The sequence below is a fragment of the Lactuca serriola genome, chromosome 7 (genome assembly GCF_051521515.1).
Source record: "Lactuca serriola cultivar US96UC23 chromosome 7, Lser_US96UC23_V15, whole genome shotgun sequence".
Taxonomy (NCBI): Eukaryota; Viridiplantae; Streptophyta; class Magnoliopsida; order Asterales; family Asteraceae; genus Lactuca; species Lactuca serriola.
Genome location: NC_136414.1, coordinates 74,937,907 through 74,953,161, shown reverse-complemented (window position 1 = coordinate 74,953,161; position 15,255 = coordinate 74,937,907). Strand labels below are relative to the sequence as shown.

The 15,255-nt window shown below is 32.6% G+C and overlaps 1 protein-coding gene across 1 annotated transcript; it reads right to left on the bottom strand.

Moving 5' to 3' along the window:
- Positions 1-399: 399 nt before the first annotated feature.
- Positions 400-1,580, bottom strand: LOC145064110 (O-fucosyltransferase 29-like). Its single transcript, XM_079011623.1, has 7 exons — positions 1,551-1,580; positions 1,350-1,433; positions 1,174-1,226; positions 881-1,070; positions 736-805; positions 534-690; positions 400-436 (listed from the first exon to the last, which is right to left on the bottom strand). The coding sequence occupies exons 1-7, from the start codon at positions 1,578-1,580 to the stop codon at positions 400-402; spliced, it is 621 nt and encodes a 206-aa protein (XP_078867749.1).
- Positions 1,581-15,255: the final 13,675 nt, after the last annotated feature.

The following is a 15,255-nucleotide window of genomic DNA, read 5'->3' as shown; positions in this document are numbered from 1 at the left end:
GAGAAAATTCAGACACCTGCAAAATTATTTTTTAGGATGAGAATTTTGTATAAAAGAAAATTGGTACTCAATAACATTATGCAAACATATACCAGTGACTCAAGGAAATTGAGTCCAATGAACTGCACATCTAGTCCATGGTTCCCAGCAATAGCCATATTTATCTGAAGCCAACAAATTACAATTAGTTTCAGCCATTAAAAAAATGAAGTTTCCATCTATGAATTACAAATTATAATAATTAGTTTTAACAAGGATGAATTTACTTCAGGGACAGAGAAAAATCCATCCTTTTCTGCAGCAGTAAGGATATTCTTTCAACACCCTCCACTCCTTCCTATATTCTCTGTTACATTGTATCATATTCATATCACCATAAGAATAAACTAATCAAACCACTTAAATTGCAATATCTATGGGGCTCTCAACGGTTATCCTTCATAAAAAATTTATGAATTTTTATGAAGTTTCACTTTCAATTAATGAAATCTTACTTAGCAGTTATCATATATTACAAGCAGGAAAAGGAGTACCACCTTTTCCTAACTTCACCAAGCTCATATCTCTCTTTATCACCACCTCCATAATAACAACCAGAAAATGCAAGCATATCAGGCTCAAACCATAAATGAACAACAATGTAACGATTTGTCATCTTCCTCATTTTCATCACCAGATGATCTCCAACATCTTGCAATGGTTTTGTAAAGAGAAAAGCATGGTAATTGACTCAACATCTTAATCGTTGTAGCTCTTTATTAAGGTCAATAGCAAGCCTGTAGTCAAACTTTGTCATCTGAACAACCTACACACAATTCGTTCATCAAAATTCACAAATCAAAAGATTTCAGTAGTTGTAAACTAAATGAAGAATAATTACATGTCGCCTCATGAGAACAGGAAGAACTTCATGAAGGTAATAGTGAGGTTCAAATTTATGTGGGACCCGCATGGTGTATGGGGGGTTTTCAAGTGATCGCATGTATTTGTCAGTAACACTTTTCACAATAACTACATCCTTTGCAAGGAAAGAGATAAACCAATCAACATCAAAAACGTTTGAAAAGTCACTGCAAAGTTTATTAAAAAAATAATAATAAGATAACAATCATAATTTAATGAAATCTTAGTTTCAGTTTCAATTAATGAAATCTTACTTAGCACTTAGCTCACCTATCATCATTCCAAAATGAATGATGATCAAACTCAAGAACCACAGTTGAAATCTTACTTAGCAGTTATCAAACAAGAAATTCATTTTTTTCCATTCACTATCTGTTAGATATATAATATATTAACTAAGTAGACTAATACAATAATCAGAAATCCATTTGTGGAAAAACTCAAACCTGAGTTGCAATGCCAGCATGATCAGTTCCAGGGAGCCAGTGTGTAGGTCTGCCCTTCATCCTGTTGTATCTGATCATAATATCCTGGAACACAATTGCAAATATGAATGGTTTGTTTATTTACACATTGAATGAAGAAAAAATGATGAATTTTACAAAGTTTTTATCTGAATCTATGTTGTTAGTAAACATTTACCAAACCTCAAGAGTTAAAAACATAGCATGTCCCATGTGCAATGAACCAGTCACTCAGGGGCGGAGCTTGAACAGTTAATTTGGGGGGGGGGGGGGGGGGGGGCACAAAACACCATTGGAGCTTGACATGGTATTGTGGATTAAAGAGATATAATATAATAATATATATACGGGTCTGCATCGATTGGAAACAAGCCACAAAACACCATTAGAATGGCTTCTTTATATCCAGGTAAAGATTGATCTGCTTTTCTTGTGTAGTGAGTTATGGTGTCACCTACTCTTGCATCTGCTACTGATCTTATTGAAGCTGATATGTATCCCACCTTCAAATGTGAAAAAGACCAAAATACCCCCCACGAGTAGAGTAGATATTTGAATTGTAAGAAACATAGGAGTGGGTTGTTTATTATTTGAATAGCAGTAAAAATGTATCCCACCTCTTAAAAAAAACTTTTTTGTTAAATGACCAAAATACCCCTATACGTAGATATTGAAATTGTAAGAAACATGGGAGTCGTATTATTACCTCACCATCATATAGTTCATCAACTTGCAATTGATTAGGGGATAAAACTCCAATTGCATCAGCAAAATAATCCTGCATCATGTCATTTGTTTATATATATATATATATATATATATATATATATATATATATATATATATATATATATATATATATATATATATATATATATATATATATATATATATATATATATTAAACAAAGTATAATTAATCTCGGTATTATTACAACAAGCTTAAAAAACAAGAGAAGAGTGGTTTTTGTTTTAACCTTTCCACTAGCCATAAAATAAATCCTGTCACCTTTCTTTACAGTTCCATCAATAACACGGAAATAGACAATAATGCCCCTATACGCATCATAGTAACTGCAAAATAAAATTCATGTATATAAATTATGAAAACTTACTCAGTATTATTATTCCTGTAAATATGACACCTATCATACAAAGGGTAAAATGGTAAATTGCACAAAAGTCATTAAAAAAAAACGATTGACACTGTTATTTTTTTTGTTAAAAATTAATCACAAAGTTTTCTAATTTTTGCAATGTTGACCACTTGACTGGTCAACCTAGTTACCCGCTGATGTGACATGATGATGTGTCAAGATTGAAAAAAAAGTGGTCGATGCTTAATGTAATAAGTTCTTGTTTTCAAATTATTCAGAAATAAGTTTTTGATCCTGTCCGGTTCGAAAGCAAACAGGTTATATATTAATTTATTAGCTTTTTTTGTTATATTTTCAAAGAGAGATTGTTTTAAATATAAAACTTGTAAATCTAAAGAGTGTAATCAATAAAGATAGAGGCTTGCATATTGCCATTAGAACATCTTCTACATCCTGTTAACACTTGTGTTAACCAAACATAACAAATTCAAATTAAGGACATAATCTAGATGAAAAACAATAAACATACTAGAAAAGCTTAATAGATGCAATATTATTGATAATCAATAAAGATATAGGCGTGCACATTGCAAAGTTCTAAGATTTACATTTTGTTAAATAGATTCTCTAGGAGATACCCCAAAATTAGACATGGTAACAGTAAATCAAATGTTTGACATTCATGAATTGTTGAATGTTGATTGCACTTTTCAAGCGGACAAGAGAGACGAGAGAAACAGAGAGAAGAAATAAACGGAGGAACTGAGGGACATACCTGATTGCAGCGGCCAACAGTGGTGACCGGTGAGAGGTGGAGCAGGGTGATTGATTGCAGCGTTGGTGAAACCAGGTCCAAACTCGATTGAACGAAGATGAGGCGGTGATTAATCTAATTTTGACTTTCAATCTTCGGTGTTAGGGCTTATCGATTGTAAGAGGAAGAAGACAGACATACCCTCGCACATACAACAATCAGGGGAATGGTATGGAGAATACCCAGGAAAAGACGCAAGGCTTCAGTGAATTTAGTGAATTTAGTGAATTTACCAGTGGTGGTGGCTTTCTAGCCAGCTTTGAGTTTTTCTTCTAACTGAGAGAAATTGAGCACGAGTGCAGGTGGGGCCCGGACATTAGGGCTTGCTGACTCACTCCAGCCACGCTCAATAGTCAATGAGATCAATGGATCCGAAGAGAAAGCACGCATGAAAGCATGACTCCCCATGTGAAGACCAAGAAACAGTGATTTCAATAGTGTGAAGTTCTTTATGCCAAGATGGCGGTTGAGCAACCACATAGCGGTGTCGAAGTTTCCGGCCGCCGCATGTTCAGCCGCAAGAGATGATTTCTGGACCCTAGCACGTCCTAGAGAGAAGGGAGGTGGTGATGCCTTAGGGTTTGTAGAGAGAAGGGAGATCTAGAGGAAAAAGTGAAGAAGCGGGCACTTTAAAATTTTAGAATCGCAAAGGATTTCATTTTCCGCCTTTAAAAACGTGCGTTTGATAAAAAAAAATATAAAGCGACATTTCTAGAGGACACGCATTTAAAACAAGTGCCCTTCATGTTTGTATTTTTTTTTGTTGGACATTAATTTGAAGGCGCACAAAAATACGTGTCCTCTATCCTTCAAATTTTGGAAGGCTGACATTATATTTAAGGTCACACAAAAATGTGTATCGTAAATCAACGAGTGTCATTGTTTGCACGTCATTAAAGGGTATTTTTCTTGTAGTGACAAGAATCAGCATGATTGTAATTAAAAAAACCCTACAAAAAGAATCATGCATGATTGTAATTAACTCACTTTAGAAAGTTAATCGACGGAAACATGAAAGTTGATATTAGGGGTTCCTTAATTCTTCAAATACCTTTGAATCGCCTCTACATCCTATCATATTATCTCTACCTTTCCTCCCTTAGGTGCAATATCAGAGGAGTGAGAATATAGTATGTGTGTGCGTATACGCGTGAGAATGCGTGTGTGTGTGTGAGAGAGAGAGAGAGATAGAGAGAGAGAGAGAGAGAGAGAGAGGAGATTAATAGGATTAAAGAGAGGGAGCAGCAATGCTTCTTTTAGAGACAGAGGTAGTCATTTCATTATAAACCCAAAAAATTACACAGAAAACTATAACAAGCAAATCATATTTAACAGAGGTTTCTTCAAGAACAAATAAAACATCATCATATAAATCAAAACAACGGTCTACATAATAGAAGCTTTGATACCATAAACTCCTGAATTAGAGATTAAGCTTGCATAAATTATATATTTCGTTTACCTTTATTGACCAAATGGGTATTCGAAAAAGCAAGAGCAGACTTTGATTAGAAGAAAAGAAACGATGGAAACGGAGTTCGATGACCTTGCTCTCAATCGCTATATGTTGAACGCATATCCCCACCAATACCACCTACAATATAGGTTTAAACAAAATCAAATAATATTTAGAATTTAAAGAATCGAAGCACTTTAATAAACATAACCCTAGAGATTGTGGCGGTTGAAGAACCGTAAATTGCATGGAGAGAGAGAGAGAGGGAGAGAGAGGGAGTAGTCATCGGTGGTGTTGTCGCGATGATGCGGTGTAGCATATGTGATGAGGGTTAGGAACGGTGGAAGTAGGAGATCGATGGATGAGAGTTGGATGTATTGTGGAAGAAAGAGTGGAGAAGGTGGTATGTGGAAGGGCATTGGGGGTCGAAACGGTGGAGAAGAGAAACACGTGCGTGTCTCTATACGCAAATAAAATAAATAAATAAATAAAATCCAAATAAAAGTTTCCAGTTTAGTGGGCTCCAAGTAAGCTTATATGACTATGGTCTTTGTTGATGTGGAGGCTACGTAAATGGTCCATAAGTGATGTGGCTTCTGATGACATGTCAAGCTCATATTCCTTCTCATTTGAAACGGAGAGCAAAGAAAATAGGTATGCGTGTAAAGCACGAAGTCGCCTCAACCAAAAAAGCTTTTTGTATATAATAACTAGGCGAATGCCTGCGCGTTGCCCAGAAACACCTATATAGTTGAAGTCTTTACAAACATATGGTTTTTAAATATAACAATAACGATGTTGTTAAATTTGATATAATAATTTGTATATACTAAATTGATATAATATATTGATTATTTTGAATTATATGATAATATATACATTTATTAAAACTTCATAATCTCAATCGTTTGGATGATTTCTACCCGCGAGTTACACATGAATAAAATTAAATATAATATATGATTTGATGTTATTTATAGTTGTTTTTATTGTTAATTAATTTTTTTAAATTTATTTGCTTAGTGTTTTAATTTCTATCATTATAATTATTTAAAACATCAAACATTGTTTTTTTTATTTTAAAGCTAACTATTGTTATTGTAAGTTATTTTAAGCTACTTATTTGGAAACTTTTAACGATTATAAAAATATATTTAAGAAATATTTTACTTAAATTAAGATTACAATTTAGTTTTTGCTTTTATCACTACAATTTATCACTTTTAACTATTTATAAAATATTCTTTGGTTTTTTAAATGGAACTGAAATTTATATTTGAGTTGACATTGTAATGCGCAGAAACACCTATATAGTTGAAGTCTTTACATATATATATATATATATATATATATATATATATATATATATATATATATATATATATATTTTAAATATAACACTAATGTTGTTGTTAAATTTGATATAATATATTGATTATTTTGAATTATATGATAATATATACATCTATTATAACATCATAGTCTCAATCGTTTGAATGACTTCTATGCGCGAGTTACACATCAATAAAATTAAATATTATATATGGTTTAATGTTATTTGTAGTTGATGTTATTTTTAACTAATTTTTTAAAATTTATTTCCTTAATATTTTAATTTCTATCATTATAATTATTTAAAACATCAAACATTATTTTTTGATTTTAAAGATAACAATATAATCATTTATATACAGTTATTTTTAACTATTGTTGTTATAAGTTATTTTAAGCTACTTATTTGAAATTTTTTAACGATTATATAAATATATTTAGGAAATATTTTAGTTAAACGGATATTACAATTTAGTTTTTACATTTATCACTATAATTTATCACTTTTAACTATTTACAAAATATTATTTGGTTTTTTTAGTGGAACTGAAATTTATATTTAAGTTGACATTGTAATGTTATATTTAAATTAACAATTTAAGTATTTTGTCCAAACTGCTCAAAAGTTGTAGCTTTAAACTGATAATGGTTTACATGCAACAACATTTTAAATCTAATAAATTAAGTATAGTATGCTAAAATTTAAAGACATAACTTTATAAATAGAAGTAAATATGTTATTTTAAAATTGAAATTTAATCAATTTATAATTACACTTTAGGTTTGATATTTATTTAACCTTATTAACCAACTTACAATAATTATTAGAAAGACACTGCAATTTATCACTTTTAACTATTTATAAAATAATCTTTGGGTTGTTTAAGTTAAATAAAATTTATATTTAAGTTGAGCCTATAATTTTATATTTTAATTAATAATTTAAGTATTTTATATAAATTGTTCAAAAATTATACCTTTAAAATGATAATGATTTACATCCAACAATATATTAAAACTAATAAATTAAGTATAATATGTTAAAAGTTAAAAAACATAATTTTATAAGTAGAATTAAAGATATTATTTTAATATTGAAATTTAGTTTATATATGATTACACTTTAGATTTAATATTTATTTAACCTAATTACCAAATTATAATTATTATGATAAAGAAATTTGAAAGGTCATGGAAGTTTTAAATGAATGTGATGAAAGGAAAAAAGAATGGGGGTTTCAAATGCATGAGATTCAAGAAAAAATGCTACCTTTATAAGTATGTATGATATATATATATATATATATATATATATATATATATATATATATATATATATATACTAGACGCGCCAAAAATAACCTATGCGTGTAAAGCACGAAGTCACCTCAACCAAAAAAGCTTTTTGTATATAATAATGATATATATATATATATATATATATATATATATATATATATATATATATATATATTAAATTTGGGGCAATGTCAATGTTGCACTTGCAATTCTAAAGCTGTGACCCGAACTTTTTTCCATTACCGTTAGCCGACTTCCATTAATAAAATTTGAATTTATTGATTTCCGTCAAATTTCTTTGGTTTGGAAAATCATTTAATTTTATAATTGAATTTTTTATATATGAGTCGGAACCAAAATCACGCGAAATACCCGAGTTTACTTTGTAAAATCAATAGTTTTCGTCCTGAGTGATGTTCACGGCCGTAAACCCGTTTTCGGCCGTACACTCATTTATGACCAGCGACGACAGGTGGCCCTCGCCACCGACCATACACCCAGTCTATAAATACGGGACTCCTAAACTTTTATGGCCGAAAACTCTCCCATTCTCTCTCTAACCCCTCAACCGTAAACACCAAAAACATCATCTTTTCTTCCGAAAATCATCAAGAATCACTTTTGGAGGTTGTTTTGGAGCATCCAAAACGCGTTTTTCCTCGAATCCAACATCATTGTTCTTGAGTTTACGACCGTACACCCTTCAAACCTTCAAGAGCCGCAAACCGTTTACAGCCGTACACTCTTCGAAAGTTCATATTTCCTTTAAAAACATCGTTCACGGCTGTAAACCCTTCAAGGGCAATGTTTTAAAACCCGGGTTTTTATTTAACCCGGTGTGATGACCAGTTCACGGGTCAACCGGTTCAACTGGTTGAACCGTCAGGTCAACCCGGTTTATAGTCTTTTTCTATTTTCATATATTTTCACTTTTCCTCATAATGCATAAACATATAAAACCAATAATTTGATGTCCATAAAATTTAAACATTGAAAAACACGAAGAAGCTGCAAACGGTTCGTTGTTTTGGCATTCGCTAGTTCTATCCAACTATTCAAACCTTATTAAAACAGGTCACTCTGGTTTTAATGGGTTCGACATAACGATTCGGCCTCCGTTTAGGAAAACCCAGTCGATTCGATTCAGTTTGTATTTTTACAAAAAAACCATTCCCAATTGACACGCCTTCTACCTCGGGTCACGGTCCAACCGGTTGAACCGGCTAGGTCGACCCAGGGTTTAAAACACTGTTCAAAGGATTGTTCACGGCCGTAAACCTCTTCATGACCGTAAACCCTTCTTAAGTGGTGAACTTGGCTGAAAACCTGCTTTTCCGATTCAATCGAGTCTCGGTAACATTCCTAAACCAAAAACAAGTGTTTTTCTAACACTATAAATAATGGTTTCATTAATAAAATATAATTATGTATTTAATTGTTGATTAGGATCTCGTTAAGTGCCGCATACATCAACCCGAGGGTCTTCATTTCCAGTTTCGTTGTCCGACTTTTCACACAACTAACGATGAGTTCATACCCCTATACTTTTATGATTTTTAATGTTTTCAGGGGAAGAATTCAAGCCAGACACAAATGATTTATGAAGTTATACAAAGGAATTTCAAAACACTTTAAACTGATGCAATGGATATAGTCACATGGTTTCCACATTTCATAAAATTGTTACATATTTTATCCCTTTTATATTATGCTGAGCATAAGGGACGTTTTCAACCTACAAGCATAACTAAAAAGTTTTCATATCAACTCATAACATACATACAAATTATAATAGGTATAGTTTGGGAATTCAATACACGGTTTTCCATATACAGACATATAAACTATTATAAAAATATAGTTTAGAGAAAAATGTATCTTTTTATAAACTTATCAGTTATTTATAAATAGGGGTCTTTCAAAATATTACTTGTAAAGTCGTTTATCTAGTTTGAGAGACATGTCTTTGGGTATAATTACATGTGCTACCGCAAGACTACCCTTATGATCAAGAGTCTCCAGGAGGGAGAGCGTGAGTTTTTGTATAGGTCTATATGGGACTGATTATCCCGCACCTTGCTGCTAGCTACAGTAGGACCGACAAGTCTACGGGTGACAAAGTCATTAAGGATATTGGCGTCTGATTCATGTCGTATCAGTTAGTATGGTCATAAAACTCACAAGTATATAGAAACGTTATATTTACGTAGTAATACACTTTACATGTACAATGCTTATATGATATAAGTATGGATAATACACGGTTTTATTTTAAGTAATGAAACTACTATACACACTGGTGGTAACTAGGGGTTTTCATACCAGGACATTACTTTACATTACCAATGGTATTCAGGGATTTTCATATACAATTACATAATTTAGTAACAAACATACACTCTGGTCTTAGAGTTTAACACTACTTTTCAATACTAAGAAAATATTGGATTTTCTTGAGAGAATACAAACATTTTCACCGACTAAATGATAGGTTTTCATTACAAAAACATGCTTATGAACTCACCAGATTTTATGTTGATACTCTCTTTTCAAAACCACTCGTATTCTCAGGAAATCAATAGACAGGTACCTCGGCAGACTTTTGAAAATACGGAACATATAGAGTCTCGTCTTTCTTTTTGCTACTTTTGATGTATAAAAATATGAACCAAACAGATGTAAATATTTTTTTATATATATTCAATGTAATGGTTGTATTTATTTTCATTACGATGATGCAAATGTTGTAATACTACATATGACGTCATCCACCCCCGAACATTTCCGCCGTTTCGGTCTTGGGGGTGTAACATATATCCTCATGAAATTTTTAACTTTTCTTAATGACCTTCGAATAAAGAAATTCTAGGCTATCATACCTATTACATGAAAACATATCGTAATTCTTTAACATCTTTAAAACACAAACAAACGTATTTTTTTCAGATGTTATTAACAAGTAAGATAGTTAATAACAACTATATGTTATCTATTTGATATCTTTAACTTTTTCGACAGTAAGATGGTTAAGAATTTTTTTGTATTGAAAGAAGATCTTTATACTTGGTGTCTTACGTGTGTGAGAGAGAGAGAGAGAGAGAGAGAGAGAGAGAGAGTCTTTCAAGAAAACTCTCATATTCAAATAATATGCAAAATGTAATTGTCTTATTAAAATGTGAAGATAATAGCTTGAAAAGATGCCAACCACTATATTAAGTATAGTGTCCATATTGTAACATTGTAACAGACCATTAAAATATATAGTACTAATTATTCATAATAAATACACTGTATTCTAACGAAAGCCATAACTATATTTACTAAGTAGTATTACCGTTTCTATAATATAAATTTATCTATATAAAGGACCCAAATGGATAAATTACAATACATTATTATAACACACTAGTAGTAATATTTTAAGAAATGAGGTCTGGTTTCTTCATTATTGTTCTCGTTTCAAACCTTGTTTCAATGGCTAGTGCAATTCCACGCACTGCCACCTTTTACCAACAATATACTCATAAGTGTTTACTCTCTGCCCCTCTACTGATTGTTTAGGATTAACCATTACATTCTATGTAGATATATAAACATATACATACTTTAATATATCAACATATACGTTTAAGTAATATGGAGTGGATCTATAGGAAGTATATATATTTGAAATAAGTATTTCAGTTCCTGACGTACTGAAATTGTGTAAATAACTTTTGAAATAGCATTTGCATGTTATGGGAGTACTCCAGAGGGAGTGATGATTTCCGCGGGAAGTGATCCTTTGTGGGATGGAGGTGCAATTTGCGGAAAGATGTTCACAGTTAAATGCCCGGTGCCACAAACGCAGTCCCTCACCCATGCTATGATGGTAAAACGGTCACTGTTAAAATTGTTGATCACTGTCCAGGTTGTGGCGGAACCCTAGACCTTTCTAAAGAAGCATTTGAATCCATTGCCGACCCTGTCGCTGGAGTTATCAAAATTGAGTATTGGTAGTTGAATTACTGACGATGGTCTGTAAAATTAACGCTTGGATTATTTCTTGTTCTATTATTTTTGGATCAATAATAATCTATGACATTTTGAAATCAACGAGATTTACTACTACTATGTGAATAAACAGTTTTGGATTGAAACGTGGTGTTTTGTTTCAATTCCACTACTTTTGTAATTATTCTGAATTTGTTTCTTCTTACCCATTTTTCTTTATTTTGAATGGAAAACTAAACTCAATGGACTATTCTTCAAGACTACGTCACTATTCTAGATGGGATTTGAACACTAAGCCATATAGGTTGATAAAGGGAACAATGTCGGTTCCTAATATTCTTGAGGTTTTAAATTAAGTGTTAACATTTTGTTCCATGAAATATCTAACCGAACACCAACTTAATTTTTTTCACGGATTTGTAGAATTCAATTCATATAAGTTTCATTTGTTACCTTAAGAATATTTTTAAATACTAAACAAGTTGTTCAATTTTTTTCATTAACACCAAACTTTTGTTTGTAAGAATTGTTCTTTCCGGTTTTAATTTATACATCTTTGCTTTACTATTTATACAATATAGACAACATACCACATGACTAAGAGGCTTCAAAGACGGAAATTGCAATAGACGACGTTTGTCTCTAAGTTCATGATGGAACCAAGCAGAAACAACTACGAAATGTGCATTCAATTGGTTTTAGAATATAATTATGATATTTATGACGATGAATCAACATCACAATTTTCAAGCCGCCCATCCCTCACATATCGATCGCAACTCCTTGGCCTCTATGCACAGTTCTAGTTAAAAAATTAATATAATCCAATACCAAAATGTGTATTCATAAATAAACATTTTAAAGTAAGCCGCATTGAAGATACGAACACCCTCCAAATTTCAATAACACTAGTCCCATGATGAAGGGCAAGGTAGTAATTTCGAAGTGTGAATAAGCCATTATGTACCACTTCCATTTCAATGCCTCCATGAATCTACCTCTACTAACTCCATATTCAATAACTGTCATGCAAGAATTCAACATTGTATTTTTTTTCTTTTGTATCAAGAGAATCAACAAAGGCGAGGCCATCACTATTTCAAGGAGTTCCTATCGCACCATGTCTCCAACCAACAATTTCGTATCACCACCTTTTCCAACTTTTTTAGATATCAATGAGAAGGAATTAATATCAATTTTTTTCAAATACAATCTTACCACCTTCAATCCCATGCAACTTTGTCTTAGTCTAGTTTATTTCAAGTTTTGTAGACAAATGGAACACTCTAAGAATATAGGCGATTACCAAACTATTCTTGGTACTATGATATCTAATAAATACGGCATCATCCATGTAAAAAAGATAGCATATGTTAGTGTATTCGTCATCATTTTGAATTTCCACTGATACAGTATTCAATTTGATATTCAATAGTGAAACAATAGCCCTTTCAATTACAATGATAAACAAGAAATGGAAATCGGATCTCCTTGCATGCGACCATAACTACGAGTAATTTATTTATTTGGGGCACAGTTAATAAGAATTGAAATAAACCATATGGTCACGCTTTAATCCACTCGCATCGAGTATCACCAAACCCCATAGGCATCATAACTTAAGCATTATAACTTGGACATGAAAAATCCAGTTTATATAGTCATAAGCTTCTCTATATCTATTTTAAGGACCATCGCCTTCCTTTTCCCATATTTACACCAATCTATGATTCTGTTAACAATAATCGACTCGCCCTTTGCATTCATTTAATCAACACACTTTTTTTATACGCTCGATGCAACGATGCTCTCCAAGTTAAAGTTAAACTGGACCTACTACATAATGAAGAGTTAAGCGTTGGTTTGGGGAATTTTACATCTTAGTCTTTTTTTATAAATATTTCCGAGAAAATTCGGTCGCAACTAGGGTTCAACCTTTGGTGTAGATACACCTTAAAGAATTTGGTGACGACTATATATTTTTTTCGATTTGGTTTTTGTCCTGAAGTGTCACACCCCAAAACCAAAACGGTGGAAACGTTCTGGGGTGGATGACGTCATCTCAAGTATCACAACACATGCATTACAGTAATCAAAGTACAACAAAACATTGCATTAATAGTAATAGTTTTACATGGTTACATTACAGTACATCAAGGTAATACAAGTAAATATAAGTAAGTACGGCAAGGCACTAAGCTATCTTCATCAACTGCTCCGGGGATGTACCTGTCTAATGCTAACCTGAGAATACAAGTAATTTGAAAAGCGAGTATCAGCATTTTTACAAATGTTGGTGAGTTCATAAGCATTTCGTGATGTTTTTATTCAAATAACTTTAATAAAAGTAGTAGTTTATAGAGATTACAGTGTATTAGAGTTCTTTCCAGAAAATCCTGTATTTTCTTTAATAAAAGCAGCCTTCTACCAAGACTGGTCAGTGTTATGTGGTAAAAAGTAGTTTTCCCTTAATTGCTATCATTATCAAAATACTAAATTTGATTATTAAAGAAAACAAGAGACAACCGGGAAATAACATATGCCTCAGCAGTGAGGACTGCTGACTAAGGCAAATGAATCATAGACTCCAGGAGAGTATCGAACGAACGACACGCCTGGCTCAGTCTCAAAGAAAGAGACACAGACCCTAGGCGGTACCAAATGAAAGGTACAACTAGTAAGGTCTAATACAGTGAACACAGACCCCAGACAGTACCAACTGAATGATATGTCTAGCAAGGTCTAAAACAGTGAATACAGTGAATATAGTGGATACAGTGAATATAGTGAATACAGCGAATATAGTGAATACAGTGGATACAGACCCCAGACAGCACCAAATGAATGATGCGTCTAGTAAGGTCTAAAACAGAGAATACAGACCGCAGACAGTATCAAATTAAAGATACATCTTGCAAGGTCAAAACAGTGTGACTCTGAAAAATGGGTTACCAGCATACAGTGTAAATTGCTGGCGAAATACCGTTACCTTAAGGCCAATAAATTATAAGGTAACCCGGGATACTCGTAACCCTACTGACTAGAGTACCAAACGCCCTACAAGCGTCTAAAATATGACATTTGTCACCCATTGGCTTGGTAGGCCGGGACTGTAGGTAGCAGTCTGGGTGTAGGGTTGTCAATCCCGTATAGATCTATACACATAATGTCCGCTCTCCCTACAGGAGATTTTGGTTACCAACTAGACGACGGAGAAGGTCGTGTCCTGAAGATGCATCCCAAATAGTGGGTAGAGACTTCCAAATAGTGGGTAGTGTGTTTCTAATGTAAGTGCTGAACTAGAGGTAGAGACTCTTAATTGAACTGACTAGAGCATACATGTACGTCCATACTCGTATACATAATATATAACTAATGAATCAAACGACCTTCGGACGGCCATCCGATCCCACTAGACCACATCTCAACAAAGAAAAGGAAATAGGGTGGACAAACCTTCCTAAGTCCTTCAATTCATTACTTATATGCATCTAGACAAGCATAGACATACATCTAACTACAACTGAGTGTGTAACAAGTAGGAGTGATTCTTGTGAAGTAGGAGTGTCTAACGAGTGAAGTAAGAGCGTTCAACAAGTGAAGTAGGAGCGTATCAAGTATAAGTGAAGTAGAAGCGATATCAAGTATAAGTGAAGTAGGAGCGATATCAAGTATAAGTGAAGTAGGAATGTATCACTAAGTAAGAGTGTGAACGAGTATAAGCGTCCATCAGGTATGAATGTATCACGAAGTGGAAACGTTATCAAGTAGAAGTATAAAAACATAGACGTAAACTTTGGAAAACCTTTATATTTTAAAAAAAATCACGACTTGGTATTCCTTTGTGAAATAAGTTTGATTTAAAACTTTTAGAAATTCTTTGGAAACCTTTCATAA